The 14,800-nt window shown below is 48.5% G+C and overlaps 1 protein-coding gene across 6 annotated transcripts in view; it reads left to right on the top strand.

The window, feature by feature from the left end:
- The window catches only part of LOC111845719 (A-kinase anchor protein 13-like), an 84,171-nt gene that overhangs the window by 32,210 nt on the left and 37,161 nt on the right, over nucleotides 1–14,800 (top strand). For 5 of the 6 annotated variants that reach the window (XM_072698400.1, XM_072698401.1, XM_072698399.1 and 2 more), the window contains exons 6-9: nucleotides 650–815; nucleotides 3,321–3,495; nucleotides 3,725–6,392; nucleotides 7,213–7,289. In XM_072698400.1, coding sequence (XP_072554501.1) covers nucleotides 650–815; nucleotides 3,321–3,495; nucleotides 3,725–6,392; nucleotides 7,213–7,289 — 3,086 coding nt within the window. Of the gene's footprint in view, nucleotides 1–649; nucleotides 816–3,320; nucleotides 3,496–3,724; nucleotides 6,393–7,212; nucleotides 7,290–13,479; nucleotides 13,707–14,800 lie in introns of those variants that run through there. The other variant, XM_072698402.1, reaches the window with a different exon arrangement.

The raw sequence follows: 14,800 nt of genomic DNA, 5'->3' as shown, positions 1-14,800 counted from the left end.
TTTGGTTGGATTTTCTCGCTTCCCCTTTAGCTGTTTAATGGTACGCTTCCCTCTGCTTGACAGAGCTACCTTTTAGCCTGTAAAATTTACCTCTGATGATTCAAATGTAATAGACTAACTCCTATTCAGCTTCAAGTCTCACTTTTTTGTAAGACTGCAACCGTAATAGCAGGAGGCCGGCGAAAGGCTGATAAATCATGGGTAATGCAGGGCATTGAAAGCGTGTGAAACCTTCTAGGGGTTTAATTACGTGCACGGTAATTACGCTGTGGCTTTGTGAAATCTAAAAACAGCCCAGCACTTTAGTGTACCTTCCCGTATCTCTATTAGCGGGGATTTGGTTGGGGGCAGGCAGAAGGAGCTCACAGAAAATTGGGTCTTAAGTCACCAGGGCAACACTTTTGTCAACAGCAGCCTTTGTACCAATCAGTTTTCCCCTTTTACTCCTGTCACCTGATTGGCTGGAACTTCTGTCTGTCACATGCCCAGTGGGATGGTTGGTCGGGTGGATTGTGAGAGGTGGGGCTTCTGTGCTTTCGGTCTGTACAGTAGTGCTTACCGTGCCTAACGTCACCACCCAACCGTTTCCCCCTGCTACTTAGCCAGCTTTGTCTCTGTTGCCCCCACCCCCCCCCACCCCCCACTCCAGATCCTATCCCCCAGGAGACGGTGCCACACACTGCCCCGCGGCCCAAATCCCCCCCGTGGCAGCCGGCTGACCACGAGGCCCCAGGACTGGCCAACGAGCAGGCGCCCCCCCCTCTCTCGCTGGTCGAGACGGGGGACCAAGGACAGCCCCAGCACCTCCTCATCCAGTAAGTGAGTCACTCTACAACCCCCTCCCCCCGCAGGCAGCCACTCTCCAGTGCTTGGGGGGGTATAGAGTGATCTGGTGATCTGTCCCCATGTATGCAGCTCAGGTGAATGTGTGAGTGCCGGTGTGCCGCCTTTCTGCTCCAGTGTTTTCAGGCTACACTGTTTCAGTGAGTCATACAGTAGGTGCTCACACCCACATGTTGGTGTTCATATCTTTATGGGGACTCTCCCCACAAAGGCATAACTCTAATCCCAGCGATGGTAACCTTAACCCCTTCCCAGCCCTAACCTTAACACCTTAACCCCTTCCCGGCCCTAACCTTAACCATAAGTAAACAAACAAAATACAAGACTTTCAGCTATTTTAGTTTTTTGATTGCAGCCACAGATTTGTATATGGTTGAGGTTTATATTGTGGGAACTTGATATATTCTCTCTCAAGCTAAAAAGTAACAGGGTGTAAATACAAAGGCAGACCCACATGCAGTTAGACATGCTGTTAAGAATGGGATTAAGACACACAGCTGTGGCTTTAACCACCAGTGGCAGGTTTGGGTTATGGTGGGGGGGGCAGCTTTAACCCTGGGAGATGACTTGGGCTGATTTGGGTTATGGGGGGGGGGGGCAGCTCTAACCCTGCGAGGTGACTTGGGCTGATTTGGGTTATGGGGGGGGGGGGGCAGCTTTAACCCTGGGAGATGACTTGGGCTGATTTGTGTTATGGGGGGGGGGGGCAGCTCTAACCCTGTGAGATGACTTGGGCTGATTTGGGTTATGGGGGGGGGGGGGGGTCAGCTTTAACCTTGCAAAACTGTTGCTGTAAAGTTCTATTTTTTGGAGGGATGAATGAATGCAAATTAAATATTGGTGGGGGCACATCCTTCCCTCCCCCCCACGGTTCCTTCACCTCTGTCCCTGAGGTTCCGTTTGACCTCACCCACAGTCACATGACGCAGGATCACTAGAAGGGAAAAAGATCTTCCTGTGGCTCTCATGTCCAGGCACTCGTAGCCCCCCCCCCCACCCATCTCAGGTGATTTGGGCTTAAGAATCCAGCTCAGGGTGATGGGGGCTTTGGTTTTGTGTTATTTTTCTCCAGAAAGCTCTTTGCTGGTAGCCGGTCGTCTCGGGTGCCTTTCCTGTGTGGAGTAACCAGTGTGTAAACAGGCAGGATTGCCTTTCATTCGAGTAAATCCTTAAAGCAGACTGCAAGCTTATTTCAGTGGCCTATTCCATGTAATAGGCTTTAAATCCAAGGTTTAATGTGAAGCCAGTTGCCCTCAATTATTAACACATTTAAGGAAAAGTACGCTGGGGGCTTTGTGTGGAAGGGATCGCTCCCGTTCCTCCTTTTTGTGAATGCTGCTGGACGATTGTCATGCTCTCCTCCTTTGAATAGGTGACCCTAGCAGCTGACGTTGAAGATGAAGGGGGCTTTTATCTGATGCTGCCAGATGCTGGTTCTCAGTCTTGATCGGCTTTTAGACACGTCAGTGTCATTCATGCAGAGTCGGATCTCTCTTTTATATACAAGATACAAGATATCTTTATTGCCACTGTACAAGTACAATGAGATTTGTATCCTCCTATAGAAGCTTCAGCAAAAACCTTGCAAGCAAAAGAAAATTTATGTAATAAAAGAAAAATATATAGAATAAAATAATATAGCTATTACAGTACATAGTATAAAAGTATAGGAGGAATACTGCTCATGAATTATTGCACATGAGAAAAGCCTCAGTTGAGAGTACAGGAATTACAAACGGCATTATTGCACAATATAATGGATTACATGGAATACAGTTGAGATACTGAGATAAGGGAGAGAGCAGCATTGTCATACAGTCAACATGGGTGGAGCCAAAAGAGTTAAAGTGGATATTTCTGCTTGTGTAGTGCCTGATGTGTGCCGTGTGGATAAGTCACAGTACAGTTCAGTCTGGTGCTGCTGTGAGGGGGGGGTGGGCCCAGTGTGTTTAGCAGTGTGCCAACGTGGGGGTAGACTCTGTTCTGCAGTTTTGCAGTGTGAATGTACAGGGCACTGTAGAGTGAAGCATTTGGTTCCAGGGTCGGTTAGATCACTGTGGATGTTTTGTGACTGACAAGTCGCTCCTGACAATTTATTTGTGTTTCTGTGTTTATGTGGTGTGTGTGTGTGAGTGTGTGTGAGAGTGTGTGTGAGTGTGTGTGCACCTCTTTGTTTCCTACGAACACTCACACAGATTGCATTCATGCATTCATTCGGTTCTTATTCCAAAGGGCTGAATTATTTGCTGCAGTGACGGAGTTAGAAACTGAGCCGGTGAGGAGAGACGGCTCTGTTCAGGGGCTTAAGCACACAGTCGGCCCGCATTGCGAGGTGGGGTGAGGCGCGCTAAATCGCTTAAAATTAGCTGACTGCTGCGTGGAGATTAAAGCCAAGGTGTGCCGCAGACGTGCTTCCTCTGCGAGCGAGCCACGTGTCAGCCGCAGATCCTCTCAGCTGAGCGTTTGTGGCAATACAGGGCTGAGGCTGCAGGAGCACATCCAGAGGCTTCCTCGCTGCCCGGTCCTGGAGGCTGGGCCGTGCGGCACCACCCTGGCCTGAACACCTACACGTTGACGGGGGCCGCTGTCCCGGGAGACACGCCCCTAGGCCTGCAGGAGGATGTGGACCAGCTGACGCAAATAATCAATCGGGTGAGTTGGGTTCATGCCCACGCTTCCTGGTTCCATCAGTGGAAGTGTTACCCCCCTCCCACCCCCGGGTGTGTGAATCTTTTCCGTCATCCCCTGTTATAAAGGTGTACTGTGCATAGAGATGAAAAAAGCAGAGTTGCGTAAAAGAATTAGTTGTTTTTACATTTCGCCTGTTCGCTCAGAGATCCGTTTGCTGAGGTGCTGTGTCTCTGCCCGCTTTTCTCGTCAGGGGGGATCCTCATTTCGGCCGCAGTCAGAGCTCCCGGGCGCCACCCATGAATGTGTTACAAGTGCAGGAGTGGCTGCACATGACTGTGGCTCTGGCGTGACAGAGCAGGAGTCCTTTTCTGAAGATTTGTGTGGAGAACACAGGCAGGGGGGCCAGTTACTGAGGCAGGTTGAGGGGTCAGAACAATCCGAACCCCCCTCGTGCAACGGAGGCTCTGATGTTGAGGCGTGCCCCTGTCTGCACGGCGGTGTAGATTGTGGTGCTCAGGAGGAAAAGGAGGTTGGGGCGGCCCCTGTTTGCTGCACAGAGTCCAGGAACGAGTCAGCAGATAGCAGAGACGCCGCCCTGGCTTTGGAGGTGGGGCCTGGCCCAGCTTTCAGTGAGCTGTCTTGGGGAAGCCGGCAAGAGGAAACTGATACTAACCTCGGCACAATCAGAGTGCCGCAGGGCGGCCTGGGGGGGGCTGATATTTCGAGCCAGGAAGCAGCGAGAACAGCAGAAAGGGCGGGTGCAAAGTCGCCACACGATAACGAAAAATCAGTCCTTGGCGAGAGCACCATCGCAACAGATATGGGCCACTCACACTCTCAGGAGAACCCAGGAACATCCCATGATGATTTCGAGAAGGTCTCTCGGGACGCAGAGCAGATAGAAGAGATAAAGAAAGAAACCACAACCACTGCGGACTTACAGGAAGAAGAGGAAGGTGAAATGGAGGGTACCAATGTGGCAGAGGTGGATCGCACCACACGGGACCCCTCAGATTTATCTGCAAGTCAGTTGGGTGGCCGAGACTCCGAAGGGGCTGCGGTCAGAGCCGAACAATCGTGCCCCTCGACTGTTACTGAGGCAGACTTGGAACTGGGGACGAGCTATTGCGAACAAAGCCAGGAAACAGCTGCAGTGGATTACGCTGAAGCAGACGGGAGCGACGACCGCACACTGAATAACAAGCAGTCTACGGAGCAGTCTACGGAGGCAGAGTCTGTGCGGAGTGACTGTGGGGAGCTGGGCTTAGAGACGCAGGAGCCATGCAAGCTGGACTGTGCCGCAGAATTGACCCCCGAAACTATGGCTGAAAGTGCAGAGGTCAAGAAGGAGAACTGTGACCGAGATGAGAACACGACGTCCTGTGGGTCAGATTTGGAAGCACGGTACCGTGACCAATTAGTGGCATCTAACCGGATGGAGTTGCCCCTACCAGCAGAAGACATGGCTTGCTTGGATCAAAATGGCTGTGAAATTTCTACTCCAGATCCTGCATCAGAAAATGGGGACATGTTATCCAAGGTAAATGAACCTACAGAAAATGATTTCTCTAGTCCAGTAGAGGCTGAGTCTGTTGTAGTAAACAGTGATGACATGGGAAGCATCATTGCGGGGGATTTAAGTCAAGACAGCGCTCAGCATCCTCACATTAGTGAGGATCACACTCTCGAGATTGGCATAGAGGGGAAGAACCCTGAAGTAACAGCTACACAGGAAGGGGGTCCCACAGAGGCGGGAGAAACCAATGGAATTGTGCCTCTGCTTTCTGTTCCCTTTTCCAATGAGGAGGAAGCCCTGAATTCAGTGATCGGCTCCACAGCTGTAGAAGAGGATAGATCAGAAATCTGTGGTGAAGTAACATCCTCTCAGGAATACAGTCCTGAGGAGGAGATGGAAGACAAAGGAAGCTGCACTGCTGCAAACAACATTGATGTAAAATCTGAATCCTCACTCTCCAGTGATGTAGAGGACATAGGTGGAAATATCAGTGATGTGGCTCTTGGAAAGGACATCTCAAATGAAGTAATGTCCACAGAGGAAATGGTGCACCCGGAGGTCATTGACGTGAGCCAACCATTAGAAAAAAGCAAAACTACTGTGCATCTAGAACCTGAGGTTCCCCCCAAACAGGATCTCGAAGTCCAGTCATCGCTCGTGAAGAAGTCTGACTCTGAGGTATTGTGCAATGAGAAACCACCGGAATCTTCGGTAGAAGACGCGCAACCAGCCCCCTCACATGACCATCCTGGGAAGGATATTGGCAGCCAAAAGGAGCAGAAGGACACTGACAGATGTGAGGTGATACGGGAAACACTGGAGCCTGAGCCAGAGTCGAGTGTCACTCACAAAACGCTCACATCTGCTGACCAACAGGTTGTGGGAGGAGGTCTCCTTCCGGAGAACGACCAGACTGATGCTCATAAACACAGTGTCTCCGAATCTTGCGTTGATACTCCTTCTGTGCCAGACGGCAGCCCAGTTGTGTCCGAGGCGAGTATCCCACATGGAGACATCTGTGTAAATGGTGAGGAGTCAGACACAGCGGGTCGCAGTGTGGCAACGGGGAGCACCAGTGAGGACACCGCTGAGGTGGAACCTCTTACCTCCATTTCAGTTTTAGAGAAGGTCTCTGAGCAAAAAGACCCCGAGTCTCCTATAGGGGAGGTTGTGACTCCACCTGTGAATGAGCTGCCAGTTCCTGCAGGGTCCATAGAGCAAGTGAGTAAGCTGACTGCCTCGGATTCCCTGGGGCTCCGTTCTCCTCTGGACCGAGGCAGCAGCCCATCTGCTGAGGCCGAACATGTGCAAGTGGCAGAGATGATGGGGAAGGTGTCCGAGGAAGAGCCCAGGAACACATCAGGCCAGGAGACCGTCGACAGCGGAGATGCCCCCACAGCAGGTGAGAGGCCGGCTCCACGGTGTACTGGGTGGGATCTAGATACATGCTGTCCTATTGCTATGTCGCTACCTCCAAGATAAAACTACTCCAGTAACCCACTAAGAAGCCAATTGTTTATCCTCCTGAAATATAAACACAACACTTAAAACCTACCATCATTTCAGCTCAGTGTGGCACATGCTGTAATAGGAGAATATGTGCTCATCTACACCCCATCCGTCGCATTGTAATTAAATGGCACCTTCAGCTGGCTTCAAGTCTCATCCTATGTCTCAGTGAGACCTTGTCTGTTCAGCCTCAGCCGGTTTCTGTGAGCTAAGAAACAGTTCCCGTTTTTTTTAAAAGACTACATTTATTATTTCTGTTTCAAGAACATGTGAAAGCAAATTTCATTTGGATATTTATATATCTGCCACAGACCATCGCATCTAAATTTATGTTAATTAACAAGAAAGTGACCAAATTAACATGAGCAGCAGTTAGTTTATTGTAACATAATTGAAGTCTAGTTAAAAATAACTAGAGCCACATTTTTATAAGCTTTTAACAGTGTCTAATGTCTATTTTTCTCAGTTTTCTGGTAATCGAGTTTTAAATTCCATCTCTATCAGAAATCTAAAGTAAAGCTTTTGAAAGATTTAATTTTCTCCACTGTTCCACTTTCACAAATGGATTGGTGGGTGTTCCGAGTGAACTGGGGGACCGGTGTGAGGTTCAAGGCTTTGTGACGAGATTGCTGCCTCTGGGGAGTGCAGTGCAGGTGGGGGGGGGGGGGGGGGGGCTGCTTCTCCAATGGCTGAGTCCCCATCTCTTCCTACAGCTGCAGCTGGAGAGGCAGCGACCTGTGAGAAGGACTCGTCCTCCGGCGTGAGGATGGATGACGTAGGTACTGTAGGGGTGAGTGTCAAGCGCTTTTTAATGGCCGCTGTGCTGATTTTTATGACGTTAAGGCTGTTTTGTTAAGGACTCTCCTTCCGGAAGGGCCTGCTGGAGTGCAGACGGTGCTGTAACGGAGGGCCGCTTGCACACAGTGGGGAAGCCCCTTAGGTGTGGGCCCTGGGCGTTCAGTTTTACAGGAGGACATGAAGGGATGATGTCATGGGCTAAATGTGTGTGCAGGGCATGATGGCATTCTCCACCCATAGTGTACAAGTCCCTGTGGCTGCCTCCATAAGCGCTAAGAAGGGGATTGTGTCATCTTCCTGTGGAGGTCGGCATTGTTTCCAGAATTTCCATTGTTTATGGAACATATACCCAGTAGTATAGGACTGTTTTTTATGGAAAATGTAAGCATTTCATTGGTCATTTACGATACTATCATCGAGTATTACGATACAGAAAATCCTCCACATACGAACCTTCAAGATAAGAACCTTCAAAAATGTGAACATGTATGTCCAAAAAATTAAAAATTGTTGCAATAATTGCACAATAAAAATCTGTGCCGGAAATTCAAATTTCCTGGCAGCGCGTAAGTTACTTCCTGTCTTTGGCGCCTGCAGATGTGCTTACATATTCCAGGTATAGAAACGAATGCTCGCTCATTAGCGGAAAGCGAGATCGGCTGACTGAAAACGAGGGGAAAATAAAGAACTCAATTGTTGGTTGTTAAAATGCACCCAAAATCAGTAACAAACATGCAAATGTTAACTTTTAAAGGCATAAATGTCTTCGATGAGAGTTGAGAAGAGGGAGGTTGGTTACGTGCGCATATACAAGGGCTAGTCCGATAATGGTGATGCGATCAGCTGATGGAACATAGTGGGAGTAAATAATTCTCTGTTGTTTCTTGTTAAAATACACTATATATGCAATATATGAAAAATACAAATATTAACTTTTAAAAGCATTTTCTTATGTATAAATAGCTGTACTATATGTACATGTTTTCTATTGGGGTTGAGGGTTAGGAATTGGAGCAAAATCAGCTGGATGCCTAGACTCACTTTGCTGGACTTGTGAACCCACTATAGGAATGGGACTTGTTGGTATCTTGGGGTCTTACTGTATATACAGTAAAACTGGTCTAAGTCGCCAGCTTGTAACTCGTCAGTGTGCACAAGTCGACGCTCAAACAAAAGTCCCGATTTTTCCTAATGATGTTTCCTTTAAAATTCCTTGTGTAACTCGCCGCTTGTAAGTCGTCAAATTCCCTTAGTCGTCACCTAAATCCCGAACAACACAAATGAATGGATTTTCCTCCCTGTAAGTCGACACCCCAATCGCTGCATTCCCGCCGCCTGCTTGTCACCACGGCAATGTAGAAACGGGGAATCCCCACCTATCGCACTAGTCGCTCCCCGGTCTTAAGTCTCGCGTGTATAGTGCGGTGTAGTAGAGGTATGGTGTTATATTTACTAGTCGGCAAAACGGCGAGATAGACATAAGTCGCCAAAGTGTCGACTTTATAAGTCGGCAAAACGGCGAGTTAGATTTACTAGTCGACAAAACGGCGAGATAGACATAAGTCGCCAAAGTGTCGACTTAGGTGTATCTCGTCAATTCTCTAAGTCGTCACTTTTAAGCTGGTCCCGTGAGTGTCGACTTAGACCGGTTAAACTGTACATATTTGACCTTATCCCAATATATCTAGCTTGCTGTATATCTACCATGGATCATGAGTTTGCTAAATAAGCATGTTCTGCTGAGGGAACTTTTTCGTAAGGTAGAACTACTTTGTTTGTTATGATTCCAGAGACGTGAACTGATAACCTTCTGGTATCGGAGCTGAGGATGAGCTGTGGATTAGGAAGGGATGGTGCTGTTGCCAGGCTTGAATTATGGGTTATAAACAAGCTTGGGCGTGTCCACCTGCCTTAATGGGTGTTTTGGTGTCTTCTGGCGACCACAGCTGGCTTTGTAGGTTCATGTCTACTCAGCATTTGATGGACGGCGGTTTTATCATTGCGTTTGGCCAAGATCCCACAAGTGGCCAAGATCTTCACCCGCCTTCAAAGGGAATGATATCAGCAGCTAGGCTGAGTCTGGAGCCTCAGAAGGGGAGTATTCCTCTGGCTGTTTCATGCGGGAATATTTCTGATTCTGCGAGGAGGGAAAATTAGAACGAAAAACCCAAGATTCAGGATCTGTGTTTGGTGCAAGGTGGTAATATGTCTGGGTAGCATGTTGCTGACCTGTGAACAACACAATGCACCTATCTCACCTTCAACAGGTCATCAAGGTCAGAAAATAAATTATTCTTCTGTAGGTGTTAAGAAAAGCTGTATTTTACATATATTGTTTCCAACTCATTTAAATGACTGTTGTGGACAGTTTCAAAAAACAAACATTGTTAATATCAAGCTTTAAAATGGTGTGCTTTAATGTTCTGAGGTCATTAACACATTTTATAAACATACAGATAAAAAATACTCAAAAGTTTGTTCTGCAGAATGGGAAAGGGTCTTTATAAGCTTGGATACATTTAGAAACAAAATTACTTAAAGTGTTTGGTTTCAGTCACAGAATGTTCTTAGACTCCCCCTGGTGTTCACTTTTGGTATAACGGTTTCCAGATGTGCCACCATATCTGGCCCCTTTCGTTGTTGATACTGAGGAAGGTATAATTGCTATGGTTAATGAGCTATTATACACTTATATAGCTGCACAGCTAAATATTCGAGCAATTAATCAGTGGAGGAAATGAGCCTCTTAGAGCAGAGGAGCATTTTACAAACATTTTCAAAAAAATCTTGGGACTTAAGGCTTAAATAATTTCTGAAGATCAGTTAATGGTGGTGAATTGCAGACAGTTGTATGGAATGTATTGGTGTACTCTCTGATCGTTAGGATGTGTCAGGGAACCTACTCTGAGATGTGGTCTGGAGTTGCCCGTGGCTTGTCTTGAATCACTATTCCGGTAACATCACCTGATGCCTCTTACTCATTACAGGTGATTGTCGTAGGTGAATGGCCATGTTTACAATCCAATCCAGCTACTGAGCAGCCGGGAGTTGTGGAACAGTCTGAATGGCATGCACAGCTATCAGTAGAGACTGGGGGTAATATCCTCAATTCAGCCCTGTGGAAAGGACTTAGTGGGAAGTTGAATGCTGCATCCAGTGAGGCAGGTGTGCCTGAAGCACATGGTTTCAGAGGCCTGCTATTCCACTGCTGGAGAAGCGCGGCCTCGCTGAATAGCACTCAGTGCCGTGTCCAGCCAGACACACTGAGCCCATTCATCGCTCCCCGACTGGGGTGGAGTTTAGGCTCTGTTTATCGGGGGGGGGGGGGGGGGGGGATCGGCTCCATCTGCATCGCACTCTTGCAGCGGGGGTGTCCCGACGGATGCCGCTCGACAGGTGAACATTCTGGAACATTCCGGAGGCGCACTGGCTAATGTGCTTCTCCATCTCCGCCACCTTCCCACACTGCCATCTCTGTCTCTCGGCCTGCAGGGGCCTTCTGCTGTGAGAAAGGGCTTGATGTGGGGGTCTGTTTGTATGTGTAGTGGAAGTGAATGTAGAAGCCTGGAAATGTTAACCCCCCCCCCAAGTTAAATTTTTCCTATTATTCATCCAACTTTTTTTTTAAGTGTCTGAGGCAAAAAATTATCTGATAGACTGAAGGATGAGTAAACTGATAAATGATAGTACTATAATTATTATTACTATTATTTTATGTTTATTACAGTTAAATGTAATATTGTTGTTAGTTAGGCCTAGTTTTCTGTGTTAAATAAAATACTTTTTGGGGGAGTGTGATTGACCATACGTTTTCTCTGGTGTGTGAAAATGGTCTGCTGTAGGACTGTGAGACTTGTGAAATGTGGAAGGGTTTACTCTGGGGGGGGGGGGGGGGCTTGGGGGTGCACAGTGGGCCCAGCCTCAATAAAAACAGGAAGCCATGTGGCGATGTTTGTGTTTGTGTGTGTGTCTGTGTGTGTGGTATGTGTGTGGTGTCTGTCTGTGTGTGTCTGTGTGTGTGGTATATGTCTGTGTGCACTGTGTGTTTGTCTGTTTGTGTGTGGTGTGTGTCTGTGTGTGTGGTCTATGTGTTGTGTGCGTGGTGTGTGTGTCTGTGTGTGTAGTGTGTGTGTCTGTGTGTGTAGTGTGTATGTGGTGCGTGTGTGTATGGTGTCTGTGTGTGTGGTCTGTGTGGTGTGTGTCTGTGTGTCTGTATATGTAGTGAGCGTCTGTGTGTGTGGTGTCTGTGTGTGTGGTGTGTGCGTGTGTGGTGTGTGCGTGTGTGGTCTGTGTGTGGTGTGTGTGGTGTGTGTCTGTGTATATGGTGTCTGCGTGTGGTCTTTGTGTGGTGTGTGTCTGTGTATATGGTGTCTGTGTGTGTGGTCTGTGTGTGGTGTGTGTGGTGTGTGTCTGTGTATATGGTGTCTGTGTGTGGTCTTTGTGTGGTGTGTGTCTGTGTATATGGTGTCTGTGTGTGTGGTCTGTGTGTGGTGTGTGTCTGTGTATATGGTGTCTGTGTGTGTGGTCTGTGTGTGGTGTGTGTGGTGTGTGTCTGTGTATATGGTGTCTGTGTGTGTGGTGTCTATGTGTGTGGTCTGTGTGTGGTGTGTGTCTGTGTATATGGTGTCTGTGTGTGTGCTGTGTGTGTGGTGTGTATCTGTGTATATGGTGTCTGTGTGTGTGGTCTGTGTGTGGTGTGTGTCTGTGTGTCTGTGTATATGGTGTCTGTGTGTGTGGTCTGTGTGTGATGTGTGTCTGTGTATATGATGTCTGTGTGTGTGGTCTGTGTGTGGTGTGTGTCTGTGTATATGGTGTCTGTGTATATGGTATCTGTGTGTGTGGTCTGTGTGTGGTGTGTGTCTGTGTATATGGTGTCTGTGTGTGTAGTCTGTGTATATGGTGTCTGTGTGTGTGGTCTGTGTGTGGTGTGTGTCTGTGTATATGGTGTCTGTGTGTGTGTGGTCTGTGTGTGGTGTGTGTCTGTGTATATGGTGTATGGTGTGTGTGTGGTGTGTGACTGTGTATATGGTGTATGGTGTGTGTGTGGTCTGTGTGTGGTGTGTGTCTGTGTATATGGTGTATAGTGTGTGTGTGGTCTGTGTGTGGTGTGTGTCTGTGTGATGAACAGCATTGATGAAAGCTCATGGGCCCTTAGAATTCCCGGATCCCACAAGATAAAATCTCTGAAGTATTAGAAAAGAAAAAACACCACGTACATCATCTTGGAAAATGTCATCATGAAGGAGCTTCAGTGCTTAAGCCAGAGGTGGCACACAGAATACACCATAATCAGTTTCCCCATATTGCTTTTATGCTTTACACTGTATTTTAATTTCTTTTTCATTTCTTTTATTCTAAACACTTTTGAATTTTTGGGCAAAGTTCAAAAGTGGGAAAAATTCTATTTGCTAAATATTTTCAGAGTGATGTTTTCCCCACCAAAATGTCAGAGTATCGGTCCTTCCCCCCCTTGGAAAAAAGCAGCTTTGGCTCTGTGGTCTGCCATTTTTCCTGAACCAGCCAAAGGAATTTGACTCACACTCCACTTTTCCAAACGTTTAAGCTGCGTTCCATTGGGCTGCTTAACTGCATTAATTTCAGGGCGGCTGAGCTGCATAAGAGCTGCCCGTGTTGCTGTTCTCTGGCTGAGCTTCCTGTACAGCTCCAGTGCTGCAGCTTTTGTTTATTGACATTGTCACTGTGTCACATACTATAGTATTAGTCTGTCTTCTGTAATGAAATCACAGCTGCACTGTTTTTAATCCTTTTTATTTGTTAGTCTACAAATTTGCTCTGACAAATTGTTTTCATGTAGCAGTGTCATTTTTGTAAGTATTTGGTGACTTGATGTTTGGTCGCCATGATGATTCAGAGAAAAACACTCAGAAAGAAGGATTTCTGTGAGACAGTGTCCCGGCCCTCTGTTATCTTACTTCCTGCATCGGATGCTCCGTGTGGTGGGTTGGCCGGTGGCACAGAAGGCCCTGTGACACACACGGGAGTGCCCCAGGCCAATCTCGGCTTTTCCTCAAGCGCTCAGTGGTGATTCATTGCGTCTCCGGAGCACAGTCGGGAGAGAAGTGATGGCGTGTAGAGAGAGACCAAGAGGCAGACTCACACACACGAAAGCGAGTGCGCGCACACACACAGACGGGAAGCGAGAGGGAGGGAATGGGATTAAACTGGAGAGCGAGGGGGAGAGAGAGGAAGCCAGAGGGCTGGTTCTCTGCACAGATGTGAAAGATCGGCAGCTCCTCATTCTTCCTGAAGCTGCAGCCAGAGCAGCTTTTCGGCACTGCAGTCTGCCCATTGCCGTTTTCAGTGTCGGGGGAAGATGTACGAGCGACACAAGCGCAGATACAGCCTGTGTGCCAGGGGCGAGCCGGCCGTGGATGTGCTTTTAATCAAGGTATGGATCTGTTGCGCCTGCGGAGACCATCCGCTTCTGTCTGCCTCATTTGGTTTCATTTCCTTGCTTGGCAAACCTCTCATCTGTCCTCTGTCTGAGCACCAGCCTTACAAATAACTTTAAAAAGTCCAGGTTTCTTCATCTTGTCCAGGCTCATACATTTGGTTTTTAACCATAAAAAGATAACATCTGCAGTTTCTTTTAAAGTAGTTTAATGGCAGCACAAAGCTTTGTTGGCTAACTTAAGCACATTCGTATTTTTCGTGGGGACACACTGTACCCTACCCTCGGATGGGCTGCGCTTGGCCATCCCAGACAGTCAAACTGTCAAATGGGGGCGTGTCCTGCAAGGGTGGGGATTGTCCTGCCCTGTATGGGTACACACCGTCTTTTGCCGGCTCCTCAACCAGTTTGACACCGAATCTTTGAAGTACGATTTGTGTGCTCTGTTGGGAATGTTTCAGTCGGTGTGTTCTGTTGGGAATGTTTCAATCAGTGTACTCTGTTGGCAGCGCTCCGGTCGGTGTGCTCTGCTGGGAGCGCTCCGGTCGGTGTGCTCTGCTGGGAGCGCTCCGGTCGGTGTGCTCTGCTGGGAGCGCTCCGGTCCTTGTGCTCTGTTGGGAGCGCTCCGGTCGGTGTACTCTGTTGGGAGCGCTCCGGTCCTTGTGCTCTGTTGGGATCGCTCCGGTCCTTGTGCTCTGTTGGGATCGCTCCGGTCCTTGTGCTCTGTTGGGATCGCTCCGGTCCTTGTGCTCTGTTGGGAGCGTTCCGGTCGGTGTGCTCTGTTGGGAGCGCTCCGGTCGGTGTGCTCTGTTGGGAGCGCTCCGGTCTTTGTGCTCTTTTGGGAGCGCTCCGGTCGGTGTGCTCTGCTGGGAGCGCTCCGGTCCTTGTGCTCTGTTGGCAGTGCTCCGGTCGGTGTGCTCTGCTGGGAGCGCTCCGGTCCTTGTGCTCTGTTGGGAGCGCTCCGGTCGGTGTACTCTGTTGGGAGCGCTCCGGTCCTTGTGCTCTGTTGGGATCGCTCCGGTCCTTGTGCTCTGTTGGGAGCGCTCCGGGCGGTGTGCTCTGTTGGGAGCGCTCCGGTCGGTGTGCTCTGC

This window comes from Paramormyrops kingsleyae, chromosome 13 (assembly GCF_048594095.1).
Source record: "Paramormyrops kingsleyae isolate MSU_618 chromosome 13, PKINGS_0.4, whole genome shotgun sequence".
NCBI lineage: Eukaryota > Metazoa > Chordata > Actinopteri > Osteoglossiformes > Mormyridae > Paramormyrops > Paramormyrops kingsleyae.
The sequence above is the reverse complement of the archived record's forward strand: the minus strand, read 5'-3'. Positions and strand labels throughout refer to the sequence as shown.